Here is a 24,709-nt window from a genome sequence, read left to right on the forward strand (position 1 = left end):
GGAAAGTAGCCGTGGGATGAATGGGAGCGTGCTGACGTGTTATTGCATGATGATGTCATAGCTGTACCACACAGAGAAGCTGCCTTCTGTCACCTGACCTGAAGGTCATTAGACAAATGTGATATCATTATCTCAGAGTATTTCTGTTCCATCTGCACATAACCTCATTCTGTTATTGACTTTTATACAGGTTTCACTTTGGTCTGTGCACTTATGCTGCAGTCTGTCTGCACATGATGCATAAAGACCATGAAATGTAAAGTTAGTTGTATATTCTTAAACGTGACAACAACATGCTTTTCTAGTTGAGTAAAAAAAAGATGATCAAGAGATCATATATTTAAGTAGACAAAATGTGTTTCTCAAATGCACAGGAAGAGGTTGAATCAATATCTTGATTAAAAAGGATCGTTTCTAGGTTTGGTGCATATCTTGTTATAGTAAATGTATGTTATGTATAAAATAATCAAATGTGCATTGAGAGCTATGAACTGTGGTCCATTGTTATGCATTACAGTACATGAGACTGAACTTTTTATATGTAGAAAACAAAAATTTCAGAAACTTTTTTTGTTTGATTTTAATTTCAACTTGACTCTGTATCAGTAATTGCTAATATAAATAATTCCTTTCCAATGTTTGTTCTTCTAAGCTCATTTTAAGCAGTCCTAACTTTTCTTCTTGTGCGTCGCCATCTCTTTCTTCGTCCCCTCTCAGCTTGAACATGCCCGGCTGACCCAGACTGAGCTGATGCGGGAGTCCTTCCGCCACAACCGGGAGATAAGCGAGCTGCTGCAGAAGCAGGAGGAGCTGCAGGAGAGGTTGTCGGAGGAGGCCCAGGCCCGCGAGCAGCTGGCTCTGGAACTTCACCGCGCTGAGGGTGAGTTCCTCTGGATAACAAAGCTTTGTTTGTTTTCTTACATAAGTTTTAGGAATTAGGATCGGCACAAAATAAATAAGAGTTTCTCTGAGTTGTATCTTAGTGGGTGACAGTTCTGCGCAGACTCGGATCAAACTGTTTGCAGCTTCTTAAAGCCGTCTTCTTCACTGCAGCCTCCTTGTAGAAGAAATGCAGTACTCGCTGCTTCACTATGGACTCTGAATTGATGACGTGACAATGTGTGTCTGTATGTCTGAATGATTACAGAAGCATAAGGAGGAACTGAAGTGAAAAAGCATCCATGCATCTGTTTGGGGGAGGGAGGTGTTACAGGGAGTGATGGGATCAGCTGTTTGAAAGGGAGAGTAAAGGAGTGTGAGACCATGCTGAGAAATCGACAAATGGAGATTTCTGTTCGTCAGCCTCTCTGACTTGAGTTTGGATGTCTGATTGCGTGTGTGACGAATACATAATGAGGGCTTATGTTTGGAGGTGTAAAGTAAAATCTTGAAGCTCGGTTGAACTCTATTCACGAGGACCAATTTTTGCTACAGTTTAAACTCTGTGACAAATCTTATTGGGGGAACTTGATGTCCCATCCATGTCAGAGACAGCTGGTCCAGGGGGGTCAACTGTTACGACCACGTCCGCTCTGTCTCACACACCGGTCGACCAGGCTGTGTCTCTCACACAATTTGGCAAATGTAGACTCCAAAAGTAATTTCTTTCTTTCTGGCTTTGTGTACACACTGAACAATGGTGAGTTTATAGCTTTTACTAATCTCTAGTAGTATCCTGTTGAGTTGTTTGTTTTCTGTAATCCCGTAGAGGTGCTGAAGAATAGCAAATATTTGATGTCATAAAACGTTTTGACAGTATATACTTTCAAAGAGGGAGACCATGTGGCAAGTTGTCTGAACAACATTGTATAGAATATGACGGCAACTAACTATTACTATTTTCATATTTGATCAATGCAAATTCTGTTATTTTAGAAGATGAAACCAGATATTTCATATTTTTGCTTGAAAAATTACTGAAACAATCAATTATCAAAATAGTTGCCAATTAATTTTCAGTTGATCTGCTAATCAATTAATCGACTAACCATTGCAGCTCTAATGGGGAATAAATGCAGCTCCCCAAACTATCAACCTGTCATTGCATGTAATGGAGTTACAGAGCAGCTGTGTTTTTCGGGTCATGTGGCATGCTTCACTGACTTTTAGGGAGTGCTAAAAATCTGCTAAACCTGTGTCTCCCTACTCTACTTTGAAATTCATGTCCTATTGTATGGATGAACCACACAGGTAGAAGCTCAGGGTGTGGCCTTTTCAAACTGGTTTTGAATAAGGCATTTGCTATGTTTTAGCCAGGAGAAAAGGCTTAGTTGGACAATATAATGTTGCAGAGAAAATGTGATAAAAAGATCCCCAGGAGAGCTCTCTGTAGTTGTTGAACAATGATTTTTTTTTTTTGTCAGTAATCATGTGCATGTGATAGCTGTGTATATAGAGGGATCCCTCCTTAGTCAAAGTTTACACACAGCGTTGTTTATTAAAGTCTGAAATCATAATCTAGTCCTGACATTTACCTTCTGCCGCTCTGTTAGCTTTAGACACACAGCGCTCATTGAGCCGGTATGAGCTACAAACAACAAGCAAGGCAGAAGATTTTACCTTTTAGAACTAACCCTATTCTACACCAAAGTTACAGTGAATGAATAACTGGTTTCTCATTAGTCCGTTACCCCCATAACCCGTAACTATTCACTGAATACCATCCTGCTGCTTAATGCTTGCTGACCTGTGACAGAGCAGTACAGTAATGATTGCATTTCATTGTGTTTACAGCTCAGTCTTGTACTTCATGTCAAGCAAAATGGGTCAGACATGCTCACTTGTGTTCCTCTCTGCATTTGTAGTGCCTCGATGTTCACCTATGTATGTTTTCCTTTGCTGTGTTGTCGGTAACCTTGGATTTTGTTTTCTGGTGTTGAGTGCTTGTTCTTTTGGATGACTGGGTCTAAACTCAAGACTCAAAGTAATTCCTCTTAATTCATCTGTTAAGTGATTGCAAGTATGAGAGGGTAAGAAAGGGACATTGTAAATTTCTGTTTCAGGGCCCTTTTGTAACCGTCTTCCTCCTGCTTCGTCCACATTCAGGTCTGATTGATGGCTACACGGGTGAACGAGCCGGGTTGGAGGAGCAGTTGCGTCAGAAGGAAGAGCTCCAGCTGAGCCTCGAGCAAGAGCTGCAGGTGAGGCATTCCAGCTGCAGAGATCAGGAAAAATAATTATGACTTAGGTCAATTTTTATTATTTTGCCTTTGGTGCAGAACAGTAGACACTCAAGTGCAAGCACAGTTACTTGAGGTTCAATTAGTTGAAATATCTGCCAGAAGAAACTCAATGTGTACAAATGTATAAATTCAGGCTTCAGCGCATAAAGGATGAGTCTGTTGATAGTCTATATTTTTCTTATTGTCAAGAAATCCTTTTAAAAGGCTAAAACCAAAAATAAATTGTCTGTGTCGCAAAATATAGCTTTACATTGAGGAAAAGATAGAATATCACCAGCCTTATCTTTAGTGAAAACCCATAAAATGTATAAAAGCAGTAGCTCAAATCAAGCAATCTGATTGGTTAATAGCTGTGATATAATAACCACATAGTAAGAGTGAATTTGCACTTTCAGTATCACTCCACGTCTGAGGAAAAAGACATACAGGAGTAGACAGCAGTTCATATTCTCACTAAAATTGTTGATCAACTAAAAACTACAATGTGCCACTCTGACATCATCCCCTCAGGCCTTTTTAAGCAGGTTTTTGTTGAAATTGGACCATGTATACTGTCAATCATAGACAGTTGTCTGTTTTCTGGTTCAGTCCCAGTCTATTTCAAACATGCAACAGTAATTTCTCTCGTGAAGAAACCTAATCTGGGACCCTCTGACCCATCAAATTACAGACCAATATCCACCTTGCCTTTTCTGACAAAGATCTTTGAGAAAATTGTTTTTCAACAGCTTCAATCTTTTATCAGTTTAAAAGGCATCGTGATGTTTTTCAATCTGGTTTTAGAATCTGCCCTTTTAAAAGTTTTTAACAACTTTTTAATCATTGCTGATGCTGGAGATCCCGCTATTTTGCTTTTACTTGATCTCTCTGCTGCTTTTGACACTGTGGACCACGACATTTTAATCTCCCAATTTGAGCACTCTGTTGGCATCCAAGGCACTACCCTACAGTGTTTTAAGTCCCACCTGACCGACAGATCATTCTCTGTCAACATGGGCATCTGCTCCTCTCAACCAGCCCCCCTGACCTGTGGGGTACCGCAGGGGTCCATTTTGGGTCCACTACTGTTCTCACTTCCCTTTCATATTAGGTTGTCATCCATCTTACCAATGTTTAAAAGTCGTTTAAAAACCTATTTCTTTTCCCTGGCCTATCACCTTTGATCTTAACATGGCACTTTTATGTGATTTGTGTCAGTTTGTCTTGATTTTAATGTCACTTACTGTTATTAATCAAGTCTTTGTTTATATGACTCACTTTGGGCAACCTTTGTTGTATTTTAAAATTGTGCTAAATAAATACATTTTGATTGATTGATTGATATTGCCACACTTACGATGGCCGTTTAATAAAAAGCAAAAGCTCCGTGTCGGGCCGAACAACATCCCTTAACTCTGATATAATCACAAAATACCTGTCGTGAGCTATTGCTTAATCAACATATTTATTAGAGTTTTGAGCCAGTCTGTAACTGTCATTTCATGCAGGTGACGAGTAGCCGACTGCACGAGTTGGAGCAGGAGAGGCTTCAGATGCAGGACGAGCGAGAGCTGCTGTCCCGGCAACAAGACGCCATGAGGGAGGACGCCGGGCCCCGCGAGCATTGTACGTATCCCAGACCTCCCTCACTGGAAATATATACCGATTTTTTATTTTTTTTTATACCTCTCACAGGAAGTCATCACGCTTAGGAAATTTATTTATTTATTATAACATGGTTTGAACATTAATCATAGGTTTGATTTTGTGAACACAATTTCATTGTAGAAATCATAGTGTATCTTAAATAAGGAAATGAGAATTAAAAAATCTCACTTCTTTATAAAGCTTTTTTGTTCTGTTATCATGGCTCAAGTTTCAAGTGACAGTTTGTGTGCTATGGTTAATTAAAACATTAATTGTTCTTTGAATTACACGGCACAGCTTGATTTGGTGTAAAAATATTGACCCAGAGTCAGTGTCAGCTGCATGTCACACAACAGCTGTTGTCACTGTTTAAGCTCCTCTTTTACAGTCCGATTTTTAAGGGTGCACAAGCCTCACATTGATTTATTTTGCAGTTCTTGTGTTGCTGTGGCCTAATGGAACTGATAACAAACATATCTATGAGCCATAACTTGGCTGCATTGTCAGCGAAAATAATTCAGACCCAGGGTAAAATAGTCAAAATGTTTATCTACATTTCTTACACACTTGATTCCAGTATTTGTGCCACAGGTTATACATATACAGGTATTTTCCTAGAAGTGTGCCATACACATGAGGCTTGATAACTGTATCTGCTAATTTGCATTATAACCCCTGTATTATGAAAAAGGTGTCCCATGAGTACGTTCTCTGATAAAATGGTGAGTATTTATCCAAGGGTTTAAAACAAAAAGGGCTATTTCGGAAACTTTCCTTTCACAGCATCCTTTCTACAGCATTAACCTCCTGCTGTGAAAATGACACAGAAGCGCTGCCTCCTCTGTCTTCACCCTTTGCTCTTCTTTATCTAAGAGTTTTCCTGTTCATGACAAAAAACAAGAGCATGTTACATTCCTGTGCTTTCTTATTCTCCTGTAGGCCTAGTTGAAGCTGCAATGGTTGCAGCACCTGAAGCAGGTGTGTCCACTTTGAGCATGGCTCAGTCATATCTACTGTATGTTCTCGATAATCGTCGACTGTATCTGAGTGGCAGTATACCTCTTTAACCCTAATCCAGCAACTCACCAACACGGCTTGGAGCTCGCTTGCTATGGGCTCACAAACTCACTCACAGTTCAATCACTAACCTTTTGCTTCAGCTTTTCATTTTGATTGATTTTTGTCATTTTGAATGTCTTGGCGTCGATGTTAGCACTCATTTTAGCATGATGAAATGAAAGTCATCTTCAGACACTTATACATAGTCATTATTCCCTAACTGTCAATCATCTGCACTCTAAATTGTTCTGTATATTTTAGATCTGCAGATGCTGTGCTTGCAGCATTTCTTTGAGTGAGATGATTGGCCGTTCAGGAAGTCCCTCTCCTGCCTGTAAATGCTTATAAGGCATGGATATCGCAATGTCTGGGCTGTCCACGTGTTTGTTCTATCATCTGCACTCTCTCATCTTGTTACCTTTGCACTAATCCTGCGGGGGTTCAATCCTGGGTAAACCGCTGTGGGTTGTTCACTGGTGGCATCGGAAGTCCAAAGAGGCATCATGACGGGGATTCATGTTCGGTAACGGGGCGTTACGTTGGGAAGTTGACTGAGATGTTGGAAGAGTCTGAAGGTAGCTGTGTATTCTGACAAAGCTGTAAAAGTGACCACGGCATATAAGATTGGAACATTTCAGAGAAAGAAGTTTTCAATTTATAACAACATGGCAAAAAACTATTAAATCTAATCTCATGGCTCACACTTCAGACTCTTCAGTAGCTCCATTTCAGCATCCTGTTTGACACTGAAATCAAACTTCAATGAATCATTAACTAAAATCAGCCACCTTCAGTTGATAAGCGGCGATGCCTAACTTGTCCTCCTTCCTCCGCTGTATTCATGTAGACCTCCTGGAGGAGACGGAGAAGTTGATGAAAGAGAAGGTGGAGGTCCAGCGTCAGGCGGAGAAGGAGAACACCGACCTCCTGAAGCAGGTGAAGCTGCTGGAGGCAGAGCTGGAGGAGCAGGTCAACAAGGTGATCGAGCTGGAGCACGCTCAGAGCTCCGAGAGCGGAGACCTCCGACAGCAGGTCCAAGCTCTGGAGAAACAGCTGGATAAGAACCGCAGGTTCCTCGACGTGAGTGACAGTGACTTTGACTCAATATTCAAAATGATATATACTCTCATGTCAGTGACAACATTTTTATATTTCATTCCTATTTGGGCAGCTGTAAATCATGAATGAACTTCTTATACCAGTTGTCATTGGAGATCAAATTATTAGTTGATTGGCAGAAAATTGGCAAACCCTTTGATTCAACCAATTAAGAAAATATTCCCCAGTGCAAAGTTCACTTTTTTCTGCTTTACATTCAGTTAATTGTCCCTTATTAGTAATATACATGATGACATGTCATGTTCAAACACCATTTTGTTAAAGTAGAAAGGTGTTTACATTTTTGCAAATTTAACCAGACAAATCTTTTTTTTGACAATTTTATTTTCGTCTTTTATTGAATTCTTACATAAACATTGTCACATTTAGCTCAGGTGACTCCTAAATATGCAAAATAATAGTAATAATGAGATAAAATAATGAACGCACAAATCAAATGTATGTTCCTCCTTTAAGATGCACGATAATCTTATCTGTAAACAACAAATTCATTATCAGACACATACAGAGTGTGTTTGTGTGCTGAGCATGTTAGTATGTAGTACATGGTGTTTCACATCAAGATATTTTCAAAGTCAGATTCATTTTAATGTTGGTTAATAAAGAATTGCTGTTTTTAAGTTAGGGCAAGGATAACTGCTATAAATTAACATCACAGCTTCAGGTTCCAGCTTGTCTAAAAGCTAAACTGATGATTTTATGATTTTTTTGGGGGGGACCCGACCTCATATTTTGCTCACGGTCTAATGACTTTGTTCCCATCATCATAATTGGGCCACTTGGCCAGGAGTTGGCTCGTAATTGTCTAGATGTGGTTTGAATGCAGATTCCCTCTATTGTCCTTTTGATGCTGGTCGCACACACAAATATGAAACCAGCACATTTGTAAATGTAATTAGATTATTTTACCAATTCTTTCTTATGATCATATTTTCTGGAGTGTGCAGTAATAAAATAAAACCGGATGTTATTTGTGTTTCTATTTTGACAATTAATTTCAGACATAAGTAGTACGACAAATACGAGGTAAATTACGAGGTAGGTACGAGGTAACACCATTTTACCTTGGAGGTACAAGTACGAGGTAAATTCAGCACATAGACATTTGCTCTCACAGCCTCTGATGACTAAGATAAATTGAGCAGTTTGTTGGAAAAGAAACCAGTTTCTCAACAGGTAATTCTGTATTGAAGATGCGATTCAACATTTCCATATTCCTGTCTTCCTTTTGGTGTCCAGGAACAAGCCGTGGACCGAGAACACGAGAGAGATTTCTTCCAGCAGGAGATCCAGAAACTGGAACAGCAGCTGAAGAATCCTCAGAAGCTTCAGGCTGGCTCTGAGCAAAGAAACAAAGAGGTAACCGGAGCGTGCTCTGTTCTCTGCCAGAGGACCAGGCATTAATAGAGATGCTTTTTTTCTGAACATCACACTTTCGGTGTGGCTATGAACACTGAGCTGAGGGTCACACAGCAGAACAATAAGAGCTGGTAGAATTACCTGCGCCGCCTCAAAAATGACACCAAAAGAGTGTTTCGCAGACAGAAGAGTGAGTGGGAATAATGTTTGTCCTTGTGTGTAATAGTGGGTTTTATTAACACGATCATGAAATACACAATACAGTGGGAGTGATAGAATTAGCTAAAGTTAACCACTGCGCTGGTGCAGCTGTTACTCACAAAATGTTGTCAAGCATAAGGCCATGTGTTTGTAAGATTCACATTTTGACTTGATGACAATTATATAACATATCATGTAATGTAATCCCAGATATCACATTTCATAAGTGAATACTCGTGGCTAAGTTCAAGTGATTTATATGTTGATATTAACAATGGATCAAGTGAAGATGTGTAATGTGAAACATGTAGCTTGTAGTGACGGACCCACAGAGATGTATCTCACTCTACAGTTCCCTCCGGCTCTATGGAGTCTTTTTAGTTATTCAGATCACTGTTTCGGTTTTACAGCCCACAACTTGACTGTTTTGTCTCTCCGCTCTCATTAACCTCATTTCCAGCTGCTGTTTCCAGCTTAAAAGCTTTCACAGATACTGTTACTAGTCTTTCTAGTAATCTTTGATTCCCACAGCTATCGGAAGTCAGATCGGTGTAACTTCTGGCATTCTGTTTTGACCGTAATGGAAGTCTTAACCTGCCTTTTTTAAGTACTCACCAAATTGCAATATGACTTTTCTTTTTGTGCATCAGTCTCGTTCACCCCAGCAGTAACCGCTGTCAGTTTTAACCTTAATGTTGTTAATTTGCTTTGTCTGTGCAGTTATTACTCTTTGGCTTCTCCAGGATTTTGTCATTGGCTGTCATTTTTCATCCACTGACAATCTAGCCTCCAGTTCACTCCGGGCAAAGAGAAATACACTTTTGATCGACACTGTTGTCATTGTATTGCAGCACATTTGAAGCGCTAATTATGTCCTCAAACCAATCGACTGAGTCCTTGCGATTTGCCAGTAAAGCATCATGCCCTCTTTAATGTTTATTATAAACATGATGTCCTCACAGTAAACCGTTAAATTCAACTCATTTGTCCTTTGATAATATAAAAAGAAAATAAGCCACAGCAGGTTCTGGGCCCTCGGAGCATTTCACTTGCTCAATCGGAAACATAATTTGACAAGATAAGTCAGTTATTCCATTAGGGGACGATGATTTTAATGCTCAGTGGTATCATAATGTTTCCTGTTCTTTCCTTAATGTCTTTGTAACTGAAGTATCCTCGTTTTGCCCCTGCTGCTTGTTAGCCTTCGAGCAGTCTAACCAGTTTGTTTCCTGCTAAATTTGATAGTGACTTGAATTATATAATTTGTGATTGCAGCTTCGATTAAAGCTCCACTGTAGTTACGGTAGCGGTTAGTTCTGTTCCTTGGGTTTAAGCATATCATTTATAAATCGTTCACACTTTTCTGCTTTAAACTCCCAAAGATGACCTCTCGCTATAATTTCCAGAGACTCTTGCCACATTTTGATCACTAAGTGCTTTTTCTTCCCCCTCTTGCCCTCGAACTGTCCATCCTCTGATCCTTTATGCCTTCTCTCTCCCGTGGCTATTACAGGTGGATGGAGTAACCTTTAAGGTATTGCTTCTAGCTACACGTAGAATCTCCCCCAGAGAGCATTTAGTGCATTTTAGTAATCCCGCCCGACCCTGTAGCAATTAATGGCCTGCCCATCGCTCTCATCCTTTTCCTCCTCCTCTCTCCAGTTTGATCCCCGTCTGCTGTGTTTGTCTTCATTTGAAAGCGACTTCAAAACATTGCCCTTCCTCACTCTGCTCCTTGCTCTGGTTTCTCCCTTTTCAATGTCCAGTGTAAAACTCAACAGCAGAACAGTAAAAGTGGTGAGGATGGGAGGGCGAACTTGAACACAAGTTTAGTGTCGCACAAATGTCAAAGTATCCTCCCTAAAGAGGATTGCCTTTCTATTCAGTTATACACCACTTTTTGCATACTTGACATGACCGTAGTAAATTTCAAAGCACATTCTTACATCAATATGAATTTGTGTAAGTTAGCAAACTGCAGTTCGTAAAAAACTAACCATTTAACATTGTTTATTTGCCACATTAGCAATGTTTTCGAGGTAAACGATGAACAAGCATGTCTCTAGCTAAGTCTCTCCTGGGTGTCGAGCAAGAAATTGCATATAGATAATGCATAACCCTCTTGAGTTGACCTAAATCCATCCACAAATGAAGTAAAGCTCAAAGCAATATAAATAGACCATTCAGAGCTGAAGTATTCACATGAAGAGTCCATCCTACTCTCTCGTCATATTAATATTTAACGAAGGGCTGCTAGTGAACGGGTGCATTTCATCTGCCTTGCTACAGTGTCTTTTTGTTTGAAACGCAGTGTCATAACATCCTTAAAGATGCATTTCTGAAACAACAGGATGCATAAAGGTCAGCCAGTCGTTTATGAAACATTAAATTCTTGTTTAATCAAGCAGGGGTACCATCTAGATATAGCTTTATTCCCCAGTTCTGAGATAACCCGAAAGAAACCTTCCTCCTGTGGACCCTTCTTCCTCCCCTTCATTGATCTGCTGATGTTTTCCCGTCTCACAGATGGATCAGTTACCTGCCAGCGGTCCTCCTGGCTAATGTACTACTCTGTGGTTTGTGTCACCCTGAATGAAATCTCTCTGTCCCTGCACCTCTCTTCACTCTCAGCCCCCCTCCTTTCTCAGGTGGATCAGCTGACCTTCCAGCTAGCTGTACATGTACCAGCTATGCTGTAGCGAGTGGTGTCTGAGAGCGATTCTCATTAAACGCCCCCCCCCTCTCTCCCTCTCCCTTCGTCTATATCTCTCTCTCTCTCTCTCTCACTACCAGGTGGACCAGCTGACCTCCCAGCTAAAGGAGAAGGCGGATTGGTGCAGTGAGCTGCTGCTCAGCTCAGAGCAGCTGCGTCGTGAGTTGGGAGAGCGCGACGAAGAGATTGACAAGCTGGAGAGCCGCATCCGCGAGCTGGAGCAGGCCCTGCTGGCCAGCGCTGAGTCCCTGGAGAAGGTTAGGAGGGGGGATGAGGGGGGAGGAGGGGAGAAACAGGAGATGAAGGATGTGCAGGAGACTGAGTCAGGGACGGCAAGAGAGAGAAAAGGCAGTCTGAACAATAGCTGTGGAGAATTGGTGTGTGTGTGTGTGTGTGTGTGTGTGTGAGAGAGGATGTAGATGAGGTGAGGAGGAGGGTTGGGACGCACGGAGAGGGAGAACAATGTGTGGGTGGGTCTACTTCACCCGTGCGGCAGTTTGTTGTTGGTGATGAGCGATGGCTAGCAACTGTCAAGATTGCCCCCCAGTGTTCGTGAAGGGCTGTTGTGAGTGAGAACAAAAAGAGCAGTGAACGAAATGCTCATATATCTGCTGTGCCGCCGCTCAGCTGACAAACGGTACAGAGCTTCAGTTGCACGATAAAGGATGCGATACAGATAAAATGCATTCGTAGCTTAACATTCTTGAAAATCTGTTCATCACAACAGTTTGTTCTTTCACGCCTTTCTGCAACTCTTGTGCATAACTGCTATGTTAAATAGTTTTGTTGTGTGTGTGTGTGTGTGTGTGTGTGTGTGTGTGTGTGTGTGTGTGTGTGTGTGTGTGTGTGTGTGTGTGTGTGTGTGTGTGTGTGTGTTGCAGGTTGAACAAAAGAAGCAGCATGCATCCATCACAGAGGAAAAACATGCCACACTGGAGGCTCAGTTACAGACGGAGAGAGAAGCTCTGGAGCGGAAAGAGAAGGAGGTAATGTGCTGATCAGGCACAGATTCCTTTGAATGGATAATATCTCAATCTGACGAAAATCTGGGAATGAAATGTTTGTCTCTTTTAGTTTTCAATAGTGTTTTGTAACTAGATGTAATGTATATATAAATGTGCCTCTTTGTCCTGCTAAAACATTAGTACTGTTGTCGTATCCTTTGATATCTACATTTCTGTTTATTTACAGAAATAGTAGAAATATGTAGCAAACAAGTAAAGCAGGGAATCTGAGGTGCTTGTCATGTTTACCTGTCGCCTCAGATCCGTAACCTGGAAGAGCAGCTGGAGCAGTTCAGAGAGGAGCTGGAGAACAAGAGCGAGGAGGTGCAGCAGCTTCACATGCAGCTGGAGATCCAGAGGAAGGAGATCAGCAGCCAGCAGCAATATCTGGAAACGAGGGATAGCATGCTCCAGGTATAGAGCCATTCCACTGCAATAACTTTTTTACAGTATCTTTATGTAACAATTGTGAATTCCAGAGGTGGTTGAGTCTGGTTGTGTGTTTGTGTACTGCAGCCACGCTGGCTTCTTAAGAACTGTGGATATGATTATCAGACAGACGCTGGACACATATTGTGTTAAATAAATGTACACTTGTATTCTCAGTTATTTTAGGATTAGTCTGTATTTTCTACTACTTGTTCTGTACTATACTAAAAAGCAACAGATAAACCACTGGTTGCTGGTGACTTAAGACTGTTGATCGATGTGTGACATTGATAAATTTGTACTTTAACTGCACAATACAAAACAAGGTTTGGTCTGTAGTTACACAACTGAAAACTGCTCCTATCGGTTGTAAACAGGACCATTTTAATTTAACTCGTATACCACAGTTTTCCACATCATTTTTTTTAAAGCGATTTGCTTAATGTTGCTAATTTCAGTTTGCACATTTTCTTATTGTTGTCCGTTACTTTGCAATGCAAGACTGCCACTGCCAGCACATTTCTTTTTTGACTGAATCAGTGTACTTTCAGTCGTCCACCACGAGGCTGACTCTGAGTGGACTTTCGCGTGACATGTTTATTAATAGCCACCACATTATAATCTCTGACTTTTGAAGGTGATGGAGGAGAAGGACAGGGAAATAGCACTTCTTAATGAACAGATCACTAAGCTCCAACACATGGGAACAGCCTCTGATAATAAGGTAACGCAATATACGTATACGAAATGGTGTAACAGTCTATTTCGAATACGCATAGCTCCGTGTCAGTGTGTGTGTTTCCTTCATTTGTGTGCCCTTTAATTTTGGTGTGCTCCATTTTTTTTTGTTGGGTTGTTTTTGCTTGTTTTGTCTCGGTAAGTAATTCCACAGGACCATCGTCTTTTGTGAGGTGATCATTTGCTCATTTGAGGTGGCTTACTAAACCTCTGAGTCTCTAAAGAGTTTTTACAATTTGATCAATTTCAAACATTTAAAATACAAAAGCCATTGAAAACTACCTTATCTTGGGTCCAAAGACTTTCTTCAAGCTCATAAGGGACTCAGAGGTTTATCCGAATAGCGGGACAGCTATGGACTCCTCAAATCTGATATTTTTATGGTTTAAGAATATCTGCATATTTCTTTTTTAGGAAATGGACGACAGGGCGGAACTGATTAAAGACTTTGAGTCCCAGGTGGAGTGCCTGCGGAGTGAACAAGAACGCCTGAAGAGGAACAATGAGGAGGAGCTTGACCAACTGAATGCTGTCATAGACAAACTTCAGCAGGAGCTGGCCAATATCGAGCCAAAGCAGGCCACAGAGGAAGACGAGGACACCAATGCAGAGAGTGCCGAATCGGGGCCAAGTAAAGAGGAATACGATGAAATGAAGCAGAGAATGGACCTGGCCACCAAAGAGATGAATACTCTGAAAACGAAGCACAGCAAGCTGTTGGAGACATACCTGCGCCTGAAAGAGAGCGCGGAAGCTTTGGCTGAAACGGAAAAAACGGAGAGCTCAGAGGGCGAACTTGAAGACGCTCTCAGAGAGAAAACTGCAGGCCTGGTGGTCATGCAGGCTCAAGTTCAAGCTTTAGAGCAGAGTGCAACATCCAGAGTGGAAGAGTTGGACCTCCGCATCCAGCAGCTCGAGGACGAGGTCAGTGAGAAGGACAGCGAGTTGAGCCGCTGTCTCCTCCTCGTGGAGCAAACGCAAAGCTATGCCGCTGGTCTCCAACAGAGGGTCTCTAGTCTGGAGGAAAATCTGAGGGAGAAACTTGCGGAAGCTCTTGTCAGCCAGGCCTCACTGGAGGCCTTCCAGCAACAGCGGTCACAAGGATCCAAAGAAAACCAGGACCAGCAGAGTCCTGCTGACCCAAATGTGCAGTCAAATGTCTATGACTTTGGTGACTTTGGTATTCCCCAAATGGATTTCAGTGGAATTGGTCAAACAAGACAGGTTCCCACAGGGAAGGTGGTTCATCTGACCCAGAGGCTTCGGGAGCTGGAGGTGGGACTCAACGGGATGCAGAAAGACCAGGAGCTCCAGAAGCAGCTGCTCTCCAGCTCTGAGGAGGAGGTGCTGGAGTACGAGAGGAGGCTGGCTGTGCTCATGGATCTGCTCAGTCAGATGAAGGCCAGGACACACCAGAAGACGTCACCGGCTGTGGGGGTAAGAGTTTGGCCAATAAGTCATATAGGAGTAGTTCAAAGTTTTAAAGCCTGGTCTAGAAAAAAATCCTGCACATAACACCAAGTGTTTCGTCCAGTTGTTTCCAATCTTTATGCTTTGCTAAGCTAACTGTCTGCCGCTTCACATTTAGTGTACAGCTTCACATTTAGTGTACAGACAGTGGTATCCATCTTCTCATCTAAATCTTGTTAAGGAAGCGAATAAGTGTATTTCTCAATATGTCAAACTATTCCTATAAAGTGCACAAGGAGATCTCCTTTAAAGTTCTAATCTAGGTATGTTAGTTTATCATTCATGGTAAATATAAAGAGACCCCAGGATGCACTGACAAAAGGGGATTATTTTCAAATGTTAGATCTCACCGACTACTGTCATCAACGTTGACACTTACTCACTTACTTCAAGTTCCACATTGGCCTCTTACTGATTTCAAGTCAGTTTTTGGTAATTCACTTAAAATTGTTGTAACCAATCATTTTAGTGTTAATGATAGCGTCCTTAGAATCGCAGAAGAGATTAAAAGCTTGTATCTAATCAAAAAGGACAAATATAAGCTTGTTTTTACACTTGCACACTTATAGTTGAGTACAATTATTGTTTTTTTTATTGGAGCATGTTTTTTGTCTATACCCTTAATAATGGTTACCTAGTATATGACAATATAATCAATTTCTTTCTTTCTTTCTTTTCTAGTGAAAACCCAATGCAGTCATTGTAATCAGTTCTCAGGCAAAGTTATGTTGTCCCTTGACCAATACAGCTCTCATAAGTTTGAATCTTTGTGACCTTTTCTTCAGGCGTCCTCTGCTGATGAGCAGCCGGCTGCTGAGTCAGAGCTTCTTCAGGAGTTGCAGGAGGTCAAAAACGAGGCCTCGGCCGCCAAAGAGCAGCTCGACTGCTGCAAACAGAGCTGCAGTAAACTACAGGAGGAGCTCCAAGTATGTGACAGCCTCTTAGTGTTCATACATTAGAGAGTATTTCTAATGTTTGGTGAGACTAACGAACATTGCTTTTCTTCTAGGACAAAACAGCTGCAATAGAGAGACTAAAGGGCCAACTTCAAAAGGTAGGAACGAAGATTTGAAACTACTGTTTCCATTTTTAATGAACAATGTTTTGTCTGATATTTAAACTTAATGTGGCTTTAGGTATCATCTGGTGGCCGTGAGGAGACCAAGGTGTCTGAGCTTCAGCAGGAGTTAATGGAGGCTCAAAGTGAGGCAGCTGCCACCAAAGAGGAGCTGAACAGCTGCAGGGAGAGCTTGGAGAAGCTACAGGAGCTGCTGCAGGTACAGAGCCAAAACAATCATATCCCGTCATGGGTGCTGAGTTCAGTGACATCCATCTGTAGAAACCTCAGTTCTGCACAAACATGGTGTTCTTTATGTTTATGTTGTCATTTTACATTTAATTTGAAATTGATATTTTTGATTTTGGGGTTTCAAGCTTCTCTTCTAATTCTCAAAAAGGGAATAACTGTGTTTCCCAAAATGTTGACCTATTCTTTGTGTCAACTCTTGTTTCATATATTATGTCACTAATCATATATACAGTATGTGTGTGTAAGTTCCTCTTTAAACATATTTTAATTACATAAAACTGTGTTGTTGTTTTTTTAAGGAGCGGGAAATGACCATCTCTCACCTTAAAGAACTTGTTGAAGTGAGTCAGAAATGTTTTAACTTTTCTGCACTGAAATACGATGTGCAGTATGAAAAAGTAATATACTTGATACATGATACTTGCCTGTATGTGTAGTCTTTGACCACCTGCCCAATCGCCCTCAAGGTACAAGCTGAAGAAAGCAGAGTCAACATGACGGAGCTTCTCCAGGAGGTCAGAAACGATGCGGCTTCCACCAAAGAGGAGCTCAACATCTACCAGCAGCATAATGAGAAACTTCAGGAGGACCTCCAAGTCCGTGAAGTTTCCATTTCTAAACTCAAAGAGGAGCTCCAGGAGTTAAAAAAGAATGTGGACACCACCAAACAAGAGCTCAACAGCTACAGGCAGCACAATGAAAAACTACAGAGTGAACTACACGTCCGTGAGCTCTCCATTTCTAAGCTCAAAGGGGAGCTCCAGGAGGTACGAACAGCCTTGATGAAGACGGCGGATTCTGGTCCTCCATCTCCCTCTCCTTCTCCTCAGCCTCTCTCCTCTGCTTCCTCCTCCTCCACCACCCAGCCTAAAAGGAAAGGAGGCAAACAGCCCACTGGTAAAGGAAGCAGTGCCAAAGATAAACCATCTGTCTCCAGGAAGAACTCTACCACTTCCAGCCAGTCCTCCAACAAATCTCGCAGCTCTGAGCAGCAACGCGTGGCGGTGACGCACTCGTTCACGCAGACGGAACCTCTCCGAATCTCCGACCTCGACCCGGAAAGCGAGTCCGCAAACAAAGACGAGATCGAGGAGGTGATCGGAGAATTCCAGGAGAAGATTGTTCAGATGCAGGAGCTTCACGCTGCAGAAATCCTGGACATGGAGGCTCGGCATATTTCAGAGAGCGAGAGCCTTCGTAGAGACACGCAGGCTCTGGAGGACGAGTGTAAGGCCCTCAAAGCGGTCATCGACAAGCTGCGCTCCACAGAGGTGAGGGCAGGAAACAATAGCTGTGTTCTAAAACTAATGATTATTTTAATGTCTATTAATCATTTAGTCTATAAAATGTCAGAAAATTGAGAAAAATGCCCAGCATATATAAGTCAAATCTTTAAATCGCTTTTTTTGTCTAACCAACAGTCCAAAGCTAGAAGATACACACTGTCAAATGATCTACAATATAGAAAAGTAGCACATTTTCACATTTAAGAAGCTGAAACCAGTAAATATTTATCAAAATTGGTGTCAATTTTCTGTCAAACGACTAATTGATTAATTGTATCTGCATTCAAGAAGTGAAGAGTAGTTCTGTGTTTTGAAGGTGTTTCATACTAAGGACATGTACTTTAGTTGTAGTATCATTTTAAGTGATACAGTGAAAGAAGAATCCGAGTCATGGTTGATCTTTTCTAGGCCCCTTCATCAAGACAAGACCGTCCCACATCACTGTTCAAAGATGGCTACACAAGTGGTAAGAAAAAACTCATTGATACAGTGGATTCATTTCCAATGCATAAAATAGTTTGTCGTGGCTGCTAGTGTTCATTTCACACATTTCTTTTAGCATTGGTAATACCGAAAACCTTTTTCCGAATTTTGTTTCAAGAAAATGTTTTCCACCTTGCAGACAGCAGCTCAGACTACAGCCAGCGGACCGGATTAGACTTCCCGAGCTTGCAGCAGGAGTTTAGGTCGACTCCAGAGGGCGCGAGGAGAGAGACTGATGATCCACTGCCTGACCGGATCAAGGTACAACCTTCCCCTACTAGAAACATCGACACATGGTTACACTGAATTAGGATTGTAATTTGAATGCAGTGATGAAAATTAACTAGAAAAGAGTGGTGGTAAATCCAACAACGTGTTTGTGCATTTAGACGTTGCTCCGTGAGGTGCACCAGGAGGGCATGCAGGTGCTCTCTCTGTCGGAGCTCCCACTCACTGAGGGCGAGCCGGGCGGCCAGTTCAACGTCCCAGGCTGGCTGAAGGAAAGAGACGCCTTACTGGCGACTGTGGAGTCTCTCAAAGGCCTCATCACCCAGATGCAGACACACAGAGAAACACAGGTAAAAGAACTCCCACCAGTATTCACAAAACACTAGTTACCGTTTGTCAGAGCTCAAGTTGTCATTTTTCGTCTTCACTGTGTTTGTTTGTGTGTGTGTTTGTGTGAGTGTGTGTTTTTTTTAATCTGTGTCTCTCTGACTTGCTGCAGACGTCTGGCGGTGTGGACTGGCGTGCGGAGCTGCTGGATGCTGTGCGGCAGGTGTTTGTGAGGGAGCGCAGCGTGCTGAAGAGCGCCCTCTACAGCCAGCTGGACCTGCTGGACACCAGCGATGCCATCATCCACCTCAATCAGCTGGAGCGCAGACTGGCTGAACAGGTCTGAAAGAACAACTGAATCTATAATATGGCCAGAATACACTCAGACATCTCATTTAACATCCAGTACTGGCACAGATGATATGCATACTGTATGGTTTGCGCCACACATAAGTAGTGGTTTTAAACAAACCCTACTCAATGATTCGTTTGACATTATTTCAATGTCTGGCTTTTACCCAACAGGAGACACAATCTGCATATTATTGTGCAGAAACAACTTTCTCTTGACTTTCCTCTCCTATGATTATGATTTATCCTGGTCAGTAACCAAGTTTTTGTGATCCTGATCCAGGACGCTCAGCACAGAGAGGCGATTGGGTCGCTCCACACTGCGGACAGGTCCAGTCTCATCTCTGAGATTCATCAGCTCCGAAGTCAACTAGAGCAACTTCATCAAGGTGAAACAGTTTACCAAGAAACTACTGCCGCTCTACTGCTGCTGATCTTCAAGCATTTTGATATTTTCTCACTAGAAATAGCAGGTCCTGGTGTTGACGTTTTCTGATTGTTGTCCTTCAGGTGCTCTACCTGTTGCATCATCGGGTAGTGAATGTAGCGTGAAGGAGCAGGGAGGAGGAGCTGATGGAGCAGCGGAGGCAGGCAGGCTGCTGGCGGAGGAGCTGAAGAGTGAACTGTCCCAGACTCAACTGGAGCTGGAGACGACGCTCAAGGCTCAGCATAAACACCTCAAAGAGCTGGACACACTCAGGTTAGACATGTTCACAGACGTGTGGACAACACACCTGGATTTTTCTTGGGTTTACAGTAGAGCTATAGATGGGACATATGAGAAGAGAGAGAGAGGGTCTTAATACATGCAACAAAGTTCCCAGGCATTTCTTTCTTGCACCTTTAATCATCTGGAGAACCAATGCTTTAACCTTTGCTTCACTAAATGTTTGCCTCCAATCCGAACTGCTTAATTTGACGGAACCAAACTTCAAAAACAATTCTATAGGATTGAAGTATCCATTACAGCTAAAGTCATTGATGTCTCTGTCAACAGGGCAGAGGTATCACAGAAGGCTGCTGAGGTGGACGCACTGAACGACCAGCTGACTGAGGACCGGAAGAAGAGCAGAGATCTTCAGTGGGCCATGGAGAAGGAGAGGTGCCGAACTGGGAAAAACGAGGAGAGTAAACGAGAAGAGCTGGAGGTAAGAGCCTTCAGACAGGTGTTTTTTGTATGTTGGAATATTTTTGGCCTGAATTGAAAGCTAACCAGCCACGAATTGGCTGTCAAGGCACATCTGCTAGTCATATTTTCTCATCTCAACCTTCCCGTTCTTATGCTAGACTGAAGAAGTCATTCTAAAAACAAGTGTGTTTACATTTTCCTCCTCAGGACCTGAACCTCAGTCTGGAGGAGCAGAAGAGCCGCGTGGCCCAGCTGACCCTGACCCTGGAACAGGAGCGCCAGGCCTCCTCTCAGCTCTCCCAGCAGGCCGACCAGGAGCGTCTCAGCCTCCACCGACGCCTCCAGGAGTTCCAGGTCCAGCTGGAGACGGAGCGAGCCAAGGCCCTGGAGATGAGCACTGCGCTGGGGAGGGAGCGGGAGCTGCGGACGGGTGTGTCCTCAGACGGCGGCCCCTCCAGTGAGCAGAGGGACAAGGTGGATAGGAAGGGGCTCGACGAGGAGGGGAGTCTGCTGGAAAGACTGCAGAGGGAGCTGGATGACAAACATGCACAGGTGGGATGTTTTCTAAAGAATTTATCTCCAAATGGCCACAAGATGGGGGATAAAAAAGTATGGATGATGATTACATTATGAATCCTTGTCAAAATGTCTTGGATTTCTTCCTCATCTTTCCTCTCCAGGTGGTGCACCTCCTCAGTCAAGTGGAGGCTCAGAAGCTCCAGGTGGTACGGAAAGACGAGGAGTTGACTCTGGGGAGTCAGAGGTCGAGACGGGACCAGGAGGCGCTGCTGGAGGCTCGGGCCCAGCTGGAGAGGCTGGAAGCACAAATGTCTGAGGCCCAGGAGCAGCTGGAGAGAGAGATGGGGAGGAGGAAGAGTCTAGAAGGAGAGAAGGAGAGACTGGAGGAGAGGTTGAACCAGTTAGCGGAGCAGGGAGGAGGGAGGGAGGGGAGCGGACATCTGCAGGCCGACGGCGACAGTGTGAGTATCAACTATTCACATGCTCTTAATATATAAGTATTTATTTAATTGTGCTTCTATTCAGACATTGTTATTGAAGCTGTGCTGTTGTTTCCTAAACAGCAGGCTGTCTTGCACAGCGAGTCCACTGACCGCACCAAAGACTGGGTGTTCCAGCAGAAGAGCGGAAATGTTCAGTCAGCAAGTTCCACCACGTCACCGCACCTGGAGGCCTCTTCAGCAGGTCACAGTGGTGGACCTCACCACGGTCCTTGGCGCACAGTTGACAAGATCTTGGACAAACTCCACCTCATTTCCTCTAAGATCCGCGGCATGGCCAACAAGAATACGGGGAGGTAGTTAATGTTTTTATATTAACATTAACAATTTCTCCATAAGAACTGTTTAAGGTGAAGATATTAACCGCTTGTTCTGCTGCACCCAAGTGGACAAAAAAAACTGTACAGCATTAATACAGTCTTAATTAATTAACATTTAATAAGTTGTAACATAATCCATAAATGTGCTATTACATGCAGGACTTCTCTAATATAGCCTTATGGAATTAACTGTGTGTGTGTGTGTGTGTGTGTGTGTGTGTGTGTGTGTGTGTGTGTGTGTGTGTGTGTGTGTGTGTGTAGGCTGACTGCAGAGGTTGACAGTGAAGAGTTATCTTGGGTGCAGTCCACTGTTAATGAGGTCATCACTATGCTGCAGCAATCCCCAGGTCTACCCTCCGTCCCCGAGGTCAGGAATTTATATTTATATATTACTAATGTTTTATTTAATATTTGTGGATTTTGTGGTTGAGTTATGTTTAAATTGATGATATATAGAAGTAGACTATGGAAGAGGAACTTTTCACTTCTCATACTGGTGGACAAATTTTGATCAAAAGAAGAATTTCCACTTCGCTGATGAGCTCCAATCAACTGTTTGTTTTTCCGAGCGTCTGTAATCTGACGGGACCACATGTGGTTGTGACTGCTTTGTGTGTTTCCCAGCAGAGTGTTTCCCTGCTGGCAGGAGGCTCCACCAGCAGCTCCTCCAACTCCCTGACGGAGCGGCTGCTGAGGCAGAACGCCGAGCTCACCGGTTTTGTCAGCCGTCTCACCGAAGAGAAGAACGATCTGAGGAACCACACGCTGCGCTTGGAGGAAGAGCTCCGACGCTACCGGCAGGCTGGACCCGGATCAGGCGACAGTGTGAGTACACGGCAGGAAATACTACTGATTGAGATGACTAGACAGATATTATCATAAATATTATATTGCCTATACTAAAATATTATTGTGTACCAGATATGTGGCAGCCAAAACGATAAGATAATATAAGATACTAGAAGTACCCTGATGTGGAAAGCACAAATATGAATTATTAGCTGTTCATCTCTTGTCATTCCATGCAGAAAACTAAATTATATTGTTTAATTTCGTCCTGCAGTTCAGCAACAGGAGAGGAGTGTCGAAGGCGGACTCGTCAGGTATGATACTTTCCCAGGAGCGGGAGGCTTGGACAAGAGAGAAGATCCGTCTGGAGAAAGCTTTACTTCTGGCCCAGGCCCAGGTGACCCGACTCCGAGGAGAGATCAGGACCGACGTCCTGCGAGAGATAACGGGGCCTGAGGCTGACAATGCTGCACTGAAGGTCAGCTTAAAACAGCTAATAATTCAGCTTGTATCTGAGGAGCTGGTAGTTAGTTGCTTCTAGTAACTTCCACCAAGAACACTTTTTGTAATCGTATCATTTTACTCATTTCCTTTGCCTCCAGAGGATGTACGGGAAGTACTTGAGGTCAGAAAGCTTCCGCAAAGCTCTGATCTACCAGAAGAAGTATCTGCTGTTACTGCTGGGCGGCTTCCAGGAGTGCGAGGAAGCCACGCTGTCGCTCCTCTCCAGGATGGGCGGCCGGCCGGCGCTCCCCGGCCTGGAGTCCCTCAGCCAACGACGCCGGGCGCTCATGCGCTTCCGCTCTGCCGTCCGAGTCTCTATCGCCCTCTCCAGGTAGGCAGCCGGAGCTCTGTGTTAGTTTTGGGCAGTGCTTTCCAAAACCTCTTCATGTTAAACAAGGCTTGTTGAATGAAGGCTGGGACACGTTGTGTTGCCTTCCTCGTCGATAGTGACTTAACAGACATTTATTTAAATGGAAATCTTCAAGATTGCCACTTTAACTACAAATTTGATTTTCTAAATGTAAACCCTGCTCATCTTCTGCTCAGAATGCGTTTCCTAGTGAAGCGGTGGCACAAAGCGACGGGGGTGAGCTCCACAACCTCCTGCAGCGTTACCAAGAACGGAGCAGGACAGATTTTAGGTAACCAAAACAATATCAGGTTTTTACTTCTACATGGTAGAGAGTATCATTTAGGAGTGATGCTCAATACATTTGTATTCTCCTCTCTCAGGTTCAGAGGTGAGAGACTCACCATATCTTCACCCGGGCAACGTGGACATGTACCGAGAACGAGGAAGTGGAGGAGTCTCCAGCGGCAGGGGGAGAAGTGGACGGGAATCCCCCAGATCGGCTGTCTCCTCCACACAACACAGGTGCAACTTAAAATGGAGATACAACTAACAGTTACTGTCCATCTAGATTAGTATATAAAATGAAAAAAAAAAAAAAAAAGTTATCTGCCCACATTTCTTACTTTTCCTAACATTTTGCATTCCTTTTAAATTTACATAAAAAATGTATACATTTTATATTAATGTAATAACATGTTTATAGTGACATATTGTGTCAGTTCTTATACTGAAAGGTCTGTGTTGTGTAGGTTTCACATGGCCGGAGACCACGGAGCTCTCACCTGTTCCCACCTGCAGAGCTACGACCCGGACAGAGCGCTCACTGACTACATCTCCAGACTGGAGGCGCTGCAGAGGAGGCTGGGGAGTGTGACTTCAGGTAGACCGTTTTGCATTTAGTGGACAAGAAATCAGCATATGTAACGGTTTTAATACTAAAAGGAATGCCCTCATTAACCTGATAAACATTTTAAGACACTTTCTCACACAGGCGCACACAACCAAACGCATTGTTTTAACTCTATGAAGTAATTCTCAAATTTACCTAACTACCTTTTATTCTCTTCGCAGGTGCTTCTTCATATGCTCAATTGCACTTTGGCTTGAGAAGATAGACGCTGCCATGTTACATTGGCTTAAAGAAACTCAGTTGCCTTTTCTCGTGCTGAGCGCTCTGCTGTTTTCTATCATTCTGGTGTGGACTGTATCTTTCCATGTGGACCAAAACTCATTTTTTTACTAGTGTACCACATCTTGTATTCAGGCTTTTTGTCGCCAGCACTTAAAAAAACGGCTGTGTTTGTAAATGAATCTGCCTCTTTGTTGTGGATGAACTGCAATCATGTATATTTGTCAAATGCTAATTTAAGACTGTGTGATTAATTTATATGTTTGTGTTGTATGGGTGGAGCGTTATGTAGAGAATGTTTGGGTTTATCGTTAAGGAGGCTGCTACTGGATATTCTACACTACACTGTGTTTTGTTTAGGCCAGACGGACTACAGAGGACATTTGTAGAGAACGTATTTTTGTAAAGCGTAGGAGCTTTGAATTTTCTGGGTATTTTGTCAAAAACTGAAATAAAGAGGACTACATTATTTGAAAGAGTTGTGTATTTTTCATTATGTCCACTGACTAAAAGATAAGGGTTGCTGTACCGAAATGTAGTTATTCATTAAATTTGGCATCAAGTGTTGGAGCTGATTTTTTTC

General features: G+C 42.9%; 1 protein-coding gene across 9 annotated transcripts in view; it reads left to right on the top strand.

Annotated features, from left to right (window-relative positions):
• akap9 (A kinase (PRKA) anchor protein 9) overlaps positions 1 to 24,595 on the top strand; it is a 59,706-nt gene extending 35,111 nt beyond the window's left edge. For 5 of the 9 annotated variants that reach the window (XM_068711103.1, XM_068711108.1, XM_068711110.1 and 2 more), the window contains 34 exons: positions 718 to 880; positions 3,046 to 3,140; positions 4,670 to 4,787; positions 5,748 to 5,786; positions 6,715 to 6,947; positions 8,226 to 8,345; positions 11,340 to 11,516; positions 12,141 to 12,245; positions 12,525 to 12,677; positions 13,330 to 13,416; positions 13,845 to 14,867; positions 15,686 to 15,826; positions 15,910 to 15,954; positions 16,037 to 16,177; positions 16,509 to 16,550; positions 16,677 to 17,480; positions 17,904 to 17,961; positions 18,118 to 18,239; positions 18,368 to 18,556; positions 18,706 to 18,873; positions 19,168 to 19,273; positions 19,395 to 19,584; positions 19,882 to 20,032; positions 20,221 to 20,565; positions 20,694 to 20,993; positions 21,096 to 21,328; positions 21,614 to 21,719; positions 21,977 to 22,177; positions 22,416 to 22,619; positions 22,744 to 22,976; positions 23,192 to 23,286; positions 23,378 to 23,519; positions 23,747 to 23,877; positions 24,069 to 24,595. In XM_068711103.1, the coding sequence (XP_068567204.1) occupies positions 718 to 880; positions 3,046 to 3,140; positions 4,670 to 4,787; positions 5,748 to 5,786; positions 6,715 to 6,947; positions 8,226 to 8,345; positions 11,340 to 11,516; positions 12,141 to 12,245; positions 12,525 to 12,677; positions 13,330 to 13,416; positions 13,845 to 14,867; positions 15,686 to 15,826; positions 15,910 to 15,954; positions 16,037 to 16,177; positions 16,509 to 16,550; positions 16,677 to 17,480; positions 17,904 to 17,961; positions 18,118 to 18,239; positions 18,368 to 18,556; positions 18,706 to 18,873; positions 19,168 to 19,273; positions 19,395 to 19,584; positions 19,882 to 20,032; positions 20,221 to 20,565; positions 20,694 to 20,993; positions 21,096 to 21,328; positions 21,614 to 21,719; positions 21,977 to 22,177; positions 22,416 to 22,619; positions 22,744 to 22,976; positions 23,192 to 23,286; positions 23,378 to 23,519; positions 23,747 to 23,877; positions 24,069 to 24,112 (6,504 nt within the window). In that variant the 3' untranslated portion in view covers positions 24,113 to 24,595. The remainder of the gene's footprint in view (positions 1 to 717; positions 881 to 3,045; positions 3,141 to 4,669; positions 4,788 to 5,747; positions 5,787 to 6,714; positions 6,948 to 8,225; positions 8,346 to 11,339; positions 11,517 to 12,140; positions 12,246 to 12,524; positions 12,678 to 13,329; positions 13,417 to 13,844; positions 14,868 to 15,685; positions 15,827 to 15,909; positions 15,955 to 16,036; positions 16,178 to 16,508; positions 16,551 to 16,676; positions 17,481 to 17,903; positions 17,962 to 18,117; positions 18,240 to 18,367; positions 18,557 to 18,705; positions 18,874 to 19,167; positions 19,274 to 19,394; positions 19,585 to 19,881; positions 20,033 to 20,220; positions 20,566 to 20,693; positions 20,994 to 21,095; positions 21,329 to 21,613; positions 21,720 to 21,976; positions 22,178 to 22,415; positions 22,620 to 22,743; positions 22,977 to 23,191; positions 23,287 to 23,377; positions 23,520 to 23,746; positions 23,878 to 24,068) is intronic. The other 4 variants (XM_068711104.1, XM_068711105.1, XM_068711109.1 and 1 more) reach the window with 4 other exon arrangements.
• The last annotated feature ends 114 nt before the right edge of the window (positions 24,596 to 24,709 follow it).

The sequence above is a fragment of the Cebidichthys violaceus genome, unplaced genomic scaffold (assembly GCF_023349555.1).
Source record: "Cebidichthys violaceus isolate CVI_PGR_0920_01 unplaced genomic scaffold, fCebVio1.0.p SCAF_16, whole genome shotgun sequence".
Lineage (NCBI taxonomy): Eukaryota > Metazoa > Chordata > Actinopteri > Perciformes > Stichaeidae > Cebidichthys > Cebidichthys violaceus.